General features: G+C 45.0%; 1 protein-coding gene across 4 annotated transcripts in view; it reads left to right on the forward strand.

Annotated features, from left to right (window-relative positions):
• Galnt11 (polypeptide N-acetylgalactosaminyltransferase 11) overlaps positions 1 to 7,881 on the forward strand; it is a 35,651-nt gene extending 27,770 nt beyond the window's left edge. For all 4 annotated transcript variants that reach the window (XM_021190020.2, XM_029534798.1, XM_029534799.1 and 1 more), the window contains 5 exons: positions 1,062 to 1,214; positions 3,873 to 4,091; positions 5,294 to 5,398; positions 6,943 to 7,080; positions 7,215 to 7,881. In XM_021190020.2, the coding sequence (XP_021045679.1) occupies positions 1,062 to 1,214; positions 3,873 to 4,091; positions 5,294 to 5,398; positions 6,943 to 7,080; positions 7,215 to 7,346 (747 nt within the window). In that variant the 3' untranslated portion in view covers positions 7,347 to 7,881. The remainder of the gene's footprint in view (positions 1 to 1,061; positions 1,215 to 3,872; positions 4,092 to 5,293; positions 5,399 to 6,942; positions 7,081 to 7,214) is intronic.
• Positions 7,882 to 11,428: the final 3,547 nt, after the last annotated feature.

Consider the following 11,428-nt stretch of genomic DNA (forward strand, 5'->3'; position numbering starts at 1 on the left):
ATGGTATGACATGCATATGGAGATCAGAGGACAACTTGCAGGAAATGGTTCCCTGCTTCTACCATGTAGGCCTTGGGGATTGAGTCCAAGTTGTAAGACTTTTTTGCACATGCCATCCTGTAAGCCCTGGAACCAGGTTTTTGCGTATGTGCATTTGTGCTTGTATGGAAGCTGCCCTCTCCTTCTGCCATGTGGGTCCTAGGGACTGAACTTGAGTCACTAGGCTTGGTGGCAAGCAGTTTTACTCACTGAGCCATCTTGCCAGCCTTAGAATCAAGTTCTTTTGAATTTAATCCCTCTGTATAGTTTACTTAAGAAAAAAATACTTTTGTTGCTGGGGAGATGGCTCAGTGGTCAAAACTCGTGCCCTGCAAGGACGTGTAGAGGGGCCTGGGTCCCCCAAGCCAGTGCCAGGTTGTGGCTCCTCACTGTAACTGTAGCCTTGGAAAGCAGAGCAAGCCCACTGTGCGAACAGCTGGACAGGTGAGCTTGGTGTGTGATTGAGACCCTGCCGCAAGTATGCACTATATCTGCACACCAGAAGAGGGCATCAGATCCCATTAAAGGCTGTGAGCCACCCATGCTGTTGCTGGAAATTGAACTTCAGACCTCCGGAGCAGCTAGTGCACTTAACTGCTGAGCTACCTCTCCATTCCCAAGGTTCCCAGTATTCTTAGGCCTCAGTGTTCACTCTCATGTATAGCATGTACATTTGTAAGTTCATATGTGCCCATACACATGCAAACATGTATGCACATGCAGGGACAACACATAAATACATAAGAAAAACAAATTTTCTTAGAAATACAGTATAAGTTATAAGAAAGTACATGAGAACAGAAGACCAGCTAATGAGTGTTCCTTGTCCTTAAATCCTTAAGAGCAACTGTGATGATAACATTTTAAATTTCAGGACCTAATTTGTAGATGCCCCCCACTTTGCTCTTAGTCTATCTAGTAAGAGAAGCATCTGTAAGCCGCATAGCCACCATTTGTACGGGGTCACTCATGAAGATGTGCGCTGCTCGGGTCTGACAGGCACCCTGTTTGCTTCTGGCTAGATCTGGATGTGTGGCGGCAAGCTCTTCATCCTCCCTTGCTCAAGAGTAGGACACATTTTCCGAAAAAGGCGACCATATGGGTCTCCTGAAGGCCAGGACACCATGACACACAACTCTCTGAGACTGGCACATGTCTGGCTGGATGAGTACAAGGTGAGTGTGTCTGGGCACCACTGTGCTGGTGCCTTCCTGCCTCTCGCCCGAGTCTCCTTGGCTGGCCTTCACTACTCTGCTCTTCCTCACCAGGATTCACTCAGGTTTGGTTTCCACTCTTTTCTCAGTGTGACATTACAAGCATCGGAAGCAGTTCTGTGTGTGTTCTGGACCTCACTGATCGCTCAGCGTTGCTTTCCCGTTTCTATGCCACCACCTACAGCTTTGTTTTCTCTGCAACCTCTTTTTCATGATTTACACATTAATTTTGGAGCATTCTGTCACATCAGAAAGAAACACTGTACCCTTTAGGTGTCACCTGTGTCCACCAGCCCTGGCTCCCTCCACAGTCTCTGATACAGCTCTCACACATCTGTACCCTTTCCTGTGGCTTTCACTGAGCACCCTGTTTAAACTGGCCTGGGTTGTAGCTGTTCTCGGCACTTCACTACTTCCTATTGCTCAGGGATACTCTATCCATCATTTGATGGGTATTTGGGTTGCTTACATGTATGTTTGTTCGTTCTCTCTCTCTCTCTCTCTCTCTCTCTCTCTCTCTCTCTCTCTCTCTCCCTCTCTCTCTCTCTNTCTCTCTCTCTCGTTTTTCTAGATAGGGTTGGTTGGAGCCTTGGTTGTCCTGAAACTTGCTTTGTAGACCAGGCTAGCCTCAAACTCACAGAGATTCACCTGCTTCTGTTTCCTGAGTGCTGGGATTTACATGTTAATTCTATGAAAAGGTTGCTGTGATTATTTGTGTGCAGTTGCTACTGTCGTTGGTCTTGATCTCTATCCTTCAGCCTTCACGTTCTGGGATCACAGGCATACATGCACAAGCATACCTGGCTAAGTACCTGAGCTCTGGCTTTGGAAACAAAGCTGACTAGGGGAATGTAATCTGCAGCCCTATAAGGTAAATGGCAGCAGATGCCCAGGCCTTGACGTGCTGAGGAGGAGGGAGCTGGGAACAGAGGCAGGGCTCCAAGCATGCCAAGGCTCTGTCTGTCACCTCCCTCTCCTAACCCAGAGCTCTGTGGGACTCAGCTCCTTGTATATTGTTATTCCCGTATCATAGAAGTTGCCAGAATGGAGAGTAGAAGGCTTTTGTTATGTGGGTTTGAGCAGGGGAACCTTGAGAAAGAGCTCTGTCACTGGGTCCATGATCCATGCCACACTTCCAGTGGGGGCTCCAGTGTCAGCTCATTGGATGGCTCCTTTTTCCCTGATGCTGATTTTCCCAGGCAGTCATGTGAACGCTGCTTGCCAAGGGCAGCAGTGTGAGCAGAGTGCTACACTGTACTGCTCTCCAGGAGAGCTTGCACGTGACACCCGGCAGCATCTTCTCAAATTGACCCCAGTAGGGAAAATGAGCAAATTCAACTCTCAAGTAAAAGATTGGAAGAAAAAAGAAGTCTTTAGGACTTGGTCGCCTCACCTCTAATCCAGTAGAGACAGATGATGTTAAGGCCAACCTTGTCTACACAGTGAGTTTTAGTTCAGCCAGGGAAATACAGTAAGTCCCAGTTTCAAAAACAACACAACAATAAAAGCCGTTATAAACTGGTAAGTGTACCACTAGGTAAAGTGTTTGGAAGGACTGCAGAGCTGTAGACCAGCATTTCCAAGTGACTAGTACATGTTTTCTAAGTCTTGCACGTTGAAGAAGATCATCCAAAGAGGGCACAAAGCCTCACTGGTGTGATTCTTATGTACTGTGGTAACTAGGAATTGTAAGTTAGCCCTGCTGCTGTGTGGTGGTGATCCTAGCGCTGGGTGGCGGGAGCAGGACTATTAATTAGAGGCCAGTCTAAGCTGCATGTTTGCACTGTCTCAAAAAAAACTACAAAAAACTGTTACTGTATTAAATATTTAATACAAGAATANCTAGAATTACTTGTAGTAGGAATTTAAAAATATTTATTCTGTTTCAACTACATTTTCTCATGAAGCTGTATTTTTAAAGCAGTGAGATGGCTCAGTGGATAAAGTCCTGAGTCCTCCCTGAAGGCGGAGAGAGCCAGCCCACAGGATTGTACTGACGGCCACACTCTCCAAGGCATGCAGCCCGCATCATCACAATAGCACTTTCTGATTAAAACGACACAGCAACAGACTAGTGCATGTGAGCCACCTAATAAAAACCACAAGGGTTTGTATTGAGAATGAGTTTCTAATAAAAAACAAAAAACTGAAAAAAAAAAACAAAAAAAAGAGAATGAGTTTCTGTTAATTAAGAAAACGACATTGAGGTCTTTTATTTTTGTATTTTTGCTAGTGGTGATGGTTTTGAGGGTCTAGACTGGCCTGCAGCTCCCTGGGGAGACCAGGCTGGTTTTGAAGTCACAGAGATATGCCTACCTCTGCCTCTAGTGCTGAGATTAAATGGGTGTGCAACCACGCCTGACTCAGATTTAATTTTTAACAAGGTCAGTATCCATAGCTAAGAATCCTGAATCAACTCATGGTGAGAGTAGACGACTAGAAGCTAGGGTTTGAGAGTCACTCATCTGATACATAATCTGCTGACTTAAGAGTTTTCCCCAGTTGTCTTCTGTAAAATGGAATTTATTGAGTTTATGTTATGGTTAATGACATTAAGAAAATCCAGGACTCCTCACTGAGTATATATTTCCAGCAAATTTCATTCTCTTTTAAACTTAGGAACAGTATTTTTCCTTAAGACCTGATTTGAAGAACAAAAGCTTTGGGAATATCAGTGAGCGTGTTGAGTTGAGGAAGAAATTGGGCTGCCAATCATTCAAGTGGTATTTGGATAATATTTACCCCGAGATGCAGATACCTGGCCCGGATGCCAAACCTCAGCAGCCTGTTTTCATCAACAGAGGACCCAAGCGCCCCAGAGTCCTGCTGCGTGGAAGGGTGAGGTGGCAGTCCTGAGCGCTTCATGGGGGGGAAGAGTTGGAGGTGCTGTGATAATAGAAATTGAACATTCTCTTTTGGGGACTTCCCTCTGCTTGAGTAGAAAAGCTTAGAGATCTTAAACGTGTTTGCTGTTTTCACTAAGGGCAAGGTCCTTACTTACCTGGACTTCCTGCCTTGGAGGGACTGAGACCTTTTGTAGGTTGTGTTATCTTCCAAGAGCAGAGACACAATCGGGAACACAGGCAGTATGAGGCCTGAAAGGAGCCCTCGCAGGGATAAGCAGGAATGTGGCAGCTGCTCCTGTTCAGACTCAGCTCTTGGAACCAACTTCAGACAGAGATTGAAGGTGACAGTTAATCATTGTAACATGTAGCAAGGTTTCACACCAACACACTGGCACTCCTGAGGCTAGCAGAAGGTACAGCAGACCCTTTTCAGTCACATTTACAGCTTAGGAGTCTGCCCTGGAGTTACATTGTTCAAGTAAGTTCTAAAACTAGCTTTCTGGAGGCTGGGGAGATGGCTCATTTGATAAAGCGCTTCGTAGCCCAGTGTGGGGATCAGCGTTTTGGATCCTTAGAACCCATGTAGACACTGGGCAGGTGTGGTGGCCTACTTGTAATTCTAGTGCTTGCAAGGCAGAGACGGGATCCTTGGAACAAACCCAGCTGATGAGCTCTGGGTCTGGGAGTCCCTGTGCCTCAGTGAACAAGGTGTGTGTGTGTGGATCTTGCACGAGCATGCACACACAAAGGTGTGCCCGTCCACACCTGTGCAGACAGCACCCACACTGCTGCTCTTATCTCCATCTTTAAGGGCATATCTCCCAACTTTTGTATTTAAGGAGAATTGAGCCTAGTACTTTTCCCCTTGTCTATAAAGCCCCAGACAACTATCTAGGTGTTTACTGGGTGTTCTTAAGTAAAGGCAGACATTTTGTGCCCATATAGTTGACCACCTTTCCAGCATAGCTCTTTCTAGATCAGCATGTGCATAGGGTTAGATTCATCATCTGCCTCAGTTCCATGACTGCTTGAATGACAGGCCCAACTCACCATGCTTGGCTTTATTTCTTCATCTTCATCTTAGTGCTGCATGGGTGCTTTCCTGGGACTGTGGACAGCACTTCCCACTCTGCACAACTCGTCAAGCACCAAGTGTTTGCATGGGAGTCCCAAGAGTATTGTCTTCTTTTGCAGCTCTACCACTTGCAGACCAACAAATGCCTGGTGGCCCAGGGCCGCTCCAGCCAGAAAGGAGGCCTAGTACTGCTTAAGGCCTGTGACTATGGAGACCCAACTCAGGTGGGTCACACCTCCCAGTGCACAGTCACCCTGGGGAAGGGAGCACCTTCCTGAAGGTTAGATCCTTGACAGTGGCTGCTTTGTCATCCCTGTCTCTCTGCCTTTGCTCACTGCTTTGCAGTTGGTTAGGCTGCTGTGGTTTAGTGGCAAGGGGAATGCCCATCTTCAAACCTTCAAGTCCTCCATGGGTAAACCAGTCAGATTTTCCTGACCAGTTTATGGCTTTTAGGGGACACCACAACAGAATTTTGGTTCAATTCCTCCACTTAATTTCAGTTAGTTGGTCTTTTTAATACTAAAATGTAAGCAGATAATTTATTTTGGTTTGTTACTGTTCAGGCTGACAGCATAACCTGATTTAGACTGAAGGTTCTGTCAGGACTGGCCTGTGATGGCCATTCCATTTTAGAGTTAGCATTGGTATCACATAGGAATAGAAGGCAGTACTTGACCGTTTGATAAATAGAATATATAGCTGGATATTTCTAGAATATACTGCATAAGAAAAATGGTTAGAGTATACACACATGGAGTGGTCAGTTTTTGAATCATGTATGGAACTGAGGGCAGCAGACCTTTACCCACTGAGCCAGCTCAAGGCACAAGTTAAATGGTTTAAAATGTGCTTTGTTGTGGCCATGCAGACTTACACGGATACTGCTGCTCCTTGCATAATACACAGTGCAGTTCCTTGGCTGTACTGGCTTCAAGTGGCCAGTGCAGGGCCTGAAGCAAGACTGGGTGTTCTAGGACCAGCTGGAGAGTGTCTCACTGAAAAATACTTACCCTGATTGAGGCTGGGGCCTGAAACCAAGATCATTTGCATTTATATCCAAGGGAAACCCTGCTTCAGGGTGACCCAGGTAAAACCCATCATCTTACAACAGACATTGCTACCTGAGATTGGGGTGTGGTACTCTGCAGAGTGTCTGGGCTAGAACAGCTTATGCACGTCATTACCCAGCAGATGGGGCTGTGGTAAAACACTACCTTTTCATGTCCTTGCCCACAACTACTGGAGCTCTTTGATGCTTTACAGGGCTGTGACTTAAAAGAGTTCTGTCACCAGGCTCAAACTAGGAAACAATTTACAATGATGTGATCACTTAAATTCAGTTAAATCAGTGTGCCAACGCCTGGGTTCCTTTGGGATAACACTGTTAAGGTGGCTAAGAAGAGAAAGAGGAGTGGCTTTGTTTTGGCCTCAGTTTTGGAGGGCTCTGATCATGGCTGATGTTCATGTGTGTGATGTCATGAGGCCACAGCAAAGGGGGCAATTGTGGGAGTAAATGACAGAGGAAGCTCTTTAAGGCCTGCTCAAGAGTGAAAGGGAGAGGAGGGCCACACTTCAAGGACACTCCCTAGTGACCCAGGGGCAGCAGGCCTCCTTCACCTCCCAATTGACTGAGGATGGTTGAGGTGGTGCTGGGACCAGTGTGCCTGCTCGTGGAGACAACAAGGAACACACTGAAGCCTTATCATGGCCACTGCAGTACCTAAAGCAGCACTTGTTTTTTAAAATAATGTTTTGCTTTCGTTACTAGGTCTGGATTTATAATGAAGACCATGAATTGATTTTAAACAACCTCCTTTGCCTTGACATGTCAGAAACTCGATCATCAGATCCACCCCGACTCATGAAGTGCCATGGGTCGGGAGGGTCCCAGCAGTGGACCTTTGGGGTGAGAAACTTATTTATAAATAAGGAGGACAGGAACCTGGCTTTATCTAGTCCTGATGTTGCTGCATCTTCCCTGCATGCTACAAGAATATTTGTTTTTGCATAAAAGCAAGTCCTTTTTCTTGCCTTTTTCAGAAGAACAACCGGCTGTACCAAGTGTCTGTTGGGCAGTGCCTGAGAGTTATGGACCTGATGGATCAGAAGGGCTACGTTGGCATGGCGATCTGCGATGGCTCCTCCTCTCAACAGTGGCGCCTAGAAGGTTAAAGGTGGGCCCTGGCTGGAGACAACATAATTCACCTGGTTTTGTCACGCCTGCCATAAATCAAGGTGCTTTATGAAGGATGTTGCTGACCGCAACAGACAAGAACCTTGTTGGAGGGTGACCATCTCAGGAGCGTCACTGTAATTTGGGTTATTTCTGAGCTGCTGTTAAAGAATTCTTGTTTATCCAGGGAAAACAGAAAATAATTCTAAAGAGTTGGGTCTACAGAGTATATACCCAGGATGTAGGTATTTATGTTTATGTTTTTCATATTCTCCCTTGGAGATCGAATTGTTTCTGTCTAATCAGGAACTTGTTACAATTTCCTTTCATAGAGGACTTCATAAGAGATTTTTTTTTCTACTTCTATCATGTTTAATGTTCCAAATAGATTTTAAAAACTGATTGAGTGCATATTACTTTTAGCTTCAGAAGATATCATGTATATTTAAGAGGCATTTAACTATTATAAATTATTTTGATGACTTAATAGTCTGTCTACATTAAATAAAGGATCTTTTTGATCATTAACTAGGATGTTTGCCTCTTCCATCTCTGCCTTGCTTTGGGGCCAGGCTATTGTCTGGGTGACTTGGGAATATAACAGGAAATACTTCAGGATTTGGCTGATGGCCTGTTAAGCTAGACAGCAGTTGCAAACTTCAGGAAGCAGCAGTTCCTTAGCTTGACCTGAGTGAATTTGGATACATCAGTTTGCCTGTGAAACTCTCTTTTAAAACTGCTAAGTAGAAGGATCTTAGAGAAAAATTTCCCTGTTGTAGACTTCAAAGGTCAGCTGGTCTATTTAAGAAGCAAAAGGCAAGAAGTGGATTTTAAACCCAGCAATGACCACATTGAATGCCATGTTACTACTGAATACAGAATGTTACTGAATGCAGGAGTCGGTTCCTTTAGAGGATTAGAGTGGATAGGAATGCAAGAACAACTGCAGCTCCGACAGAAAGAGTCTGAGGAATCGATGGGCAGGCGTTACTGTGAGTGGACACAATCCACATATCTATGTGATGGAGCTGTGTTAACATGTAGGTTTCAGCAGGGAGTGCTATTAGAGGTAGAAAGAGGGGTCTTTCATCCACAAGAAATAATCCCAAACATTTCTATAGCTAACAGCTTCCAAACACATGCTGCTAGAACTAGAAATTCCAACAAACATATCTGCCTACAATTATGGTGAGACATTTCAGCATGCCTTTTAAAACCCGACAGACACCTTGACAATACAAACTATTGCTAAGTTGACCTGGTTGGGAAACACTCCACTCAGCACTAGAACTCATGTTGTCATGTATGTCAGGTCCATGTATGTGTATGTCAGGTCTACAGTCCAAAGTGTCAAATAAAAATCAACTATAAGACCTGTAGGTAGTTTGAAACTGATCCACTTCCACTTGTGGGTAGAAGACAAATAAAAAAGGTGGCTGAAAACAGCCGAGTGTATGGAATGCTACCAAATTCCTTGGACAATAGAGATTAAATCTTAAAATCCTATCTTAGACAGAAAAAAGTACATTTGAAGCTCAAGGTAGAAATATGAAATGTCAGAACAGAAATGAAATAGGAAACAAAATTATTCATATGGCAAGCTGGCTTGCCAGTGCAATTGATAGGCCTCTAGCTAAGATGAGGAGCCTTGGTGGGATGAGGAACGAGTGGCAAGCAGCCTGAGGTCAGAACAGAGTGCAGCCTGGAGAGGTGGGCAGGCCTTACACAACCACACTATTCCTGCTGCCCAGCCAAGGGGCTCAGAAACACTCAGGGCTGCACTAAGATGTCCACCACAGCTTTCAGTTATTATCCTAAGTGGATAAAAAGTGGCAAGAACAGTTTGGCAGGATATGGTAACTCAGCAAAAATGCTGCCTGGAATGAAGAGAGCCAGGAAGAGCTTGTCACCAGGCTTCTGAACAGTACACAGTATATATCCAACAGTACACAGTATATATCCATCAAAGGGCTTCGTGAGACCCTCTGAAGATTGTGGGAAATAACAGTGTCCACTCCTGTGTGGTCAGTTTAAGCTTCTTTGACATAACCTTCCTCAGCACCAGTGGGACAGATGGTTCACCAGCCACCAGCTCATACAGGTGTGCTCATCTGTGTAGAGTTCTGGCAGACATGATTTGTTGTACAAGGAGCCAACCATTACCTTTGAAGTTCAAAGTTTAGTTTATATAAAAGTGTGGGTAGGAGGAGGGGAGAGCTGGAAGTGGAAGGGGTCCTCAGCCTAAGAAAGGACATTTACAAGCAACCTCATGAATGTGGGATTTTTGTACAGAAGGCAGGATCCCTGGGTTCTGTCTCAACTTGGGAGCCTTTTGCTTAGGACCCTAGCCAGGGCAGTCCAGCAAGAAGTCAGGCATGGACTTGAGAAATGAAGCAAGTGTCTTCATCTGCAGAATGTGACCAAGTATGGAGAAAAATAGGAAGTCTTCAAAACTACTCCCATAGACTGTCCCTGGTCACAGCGCTGACATTTCATGTTTCAAACCCAACGAAACAGAATGCATACCCAGCCATCCATTTTATCATCTTCAAGTGAAATATTTAAGTCAGGCAGCACGGTGGCCCTCACCTTTAACCCCTGCTCTGGGGAGGCAGTGGCAGGCAGGTCTTGAGTTCACTGCTACCCCATCTACAGTAAGTTTCAGGCTAGCTAGCTAGGACTATAGAATGAGACAATGTATAAAACACAGATTCCTCCAACCTCCCCCCAAGCAAAACCACCCCACCGACCAATATTTAATACACTACTTGAAATAACCAACACAGTATTATAAAATGGGCTTGCTCTTTCAGGATTTCGCTCAACTGTAGCCTGATTGTGGTACCTGGTGTGTTATCTACACGAGGCTTCCATTGCACCCTCCACACACTGGGAGCACACACAGGCCTCCGCACTCACCTGTACACTGATGCCAAGCACCCTGCCTGCTGAGCCTCTCTGATCCTAAATCTTGAAGAACTGGTTCCATCTGAACAAAACTGGACCTTAACCCCCTCTATCCTCCACTGAACTTGAACTCATTTCAAGACCAAACTTGAACTTAGTCAAGACAGATCTAAACATAAAAGCTAAAATGAAAAATGAAGAAAATGCAGAGGACTGTCATGACTTTGGAGTAGACAAGGATTTGCCAAACAATACAAAATAGTTAACACAATGGGACTTAATTAGAATTAAGTACCTGTTTAAGACAGAATGAGAAGGTGAAAAAGTTTGAGACCTGTATTTGGTGTATATACAATATTTGAAAGCTAACAGTTTTGTATATATAGTTCATCATATGAAAAGGAGCTCAGAGTTAGTCTCTGATGCCACTTTACATGCATTAACAAGAAACACAGACCTCCTGGGGTGTGGACATGTAGAGACTGTGACGCATGCCACAGCTAAACCATTCAACTATGTCTAGAAAGGCAAGAGACAGATTGGGTTCCCACAGCCTCCCTCAAGCATAGTCCCACTGAGTAGGAGACCTCCCAGTGACACCAAATCTTGGGACTTTTTTTTTTTTTTTTTTAAACCACATCCCAAGTAACATCAGACTGGGCCAGAACCTCCTACACATGGGTCCAGGCAGCAACTTTCTTCAGATAGAGGGTATTGAGGACTGAAGGACAGCAGTTCTAAGACAGGTGAGACGTCTTGTCATCCAAAATTCCGCCCAGAGCCTAGGGGCAGATGGGTAGGGTGGCTTTGAGGAAAGCGAGTCCTGGCTGTGGCTTCCACAGGGACACTAGGCTGAATGTACTGCTAGCCTCCTGTGTGTCGATCTTAGAAGCAATGTTTGGGAAATGGTCATCTTATTGGATGATTTGTAAGAGTTCAGAAGGAGAGAGCAGGATTGCTGGGGAGAGGTGGTGGTAGTGGGTACTGAAGGGCTCAGGAGTTTGTGACTGAAGCTGGGCATAGCTCCCAAGAGGAATTTAAGACTGCTGATAAAAAGTTCCATTGCGGGAAAGGAAGCAGGGTATTTTATTTTATTTTATATTATTTTTTTTTTTTTTTGGTTTTTCGAGACAGGGTTTCTCTGTGTAGCTCTGGCTGTCCTGGAACTCACTTG

Source organism: Mus pahari, chromosome 2 (assembly GCF_900095145.1).
Source record: "Mus pahari chromosome 2, PAHARI_EIJ_v1.1, whole genome shotgun sequence".
Lineage (NCBI taxonomy): Eukaryota > Metazoa > Chordata > Mammalia > Rodentia > Muridae > Mus > Mus pahari.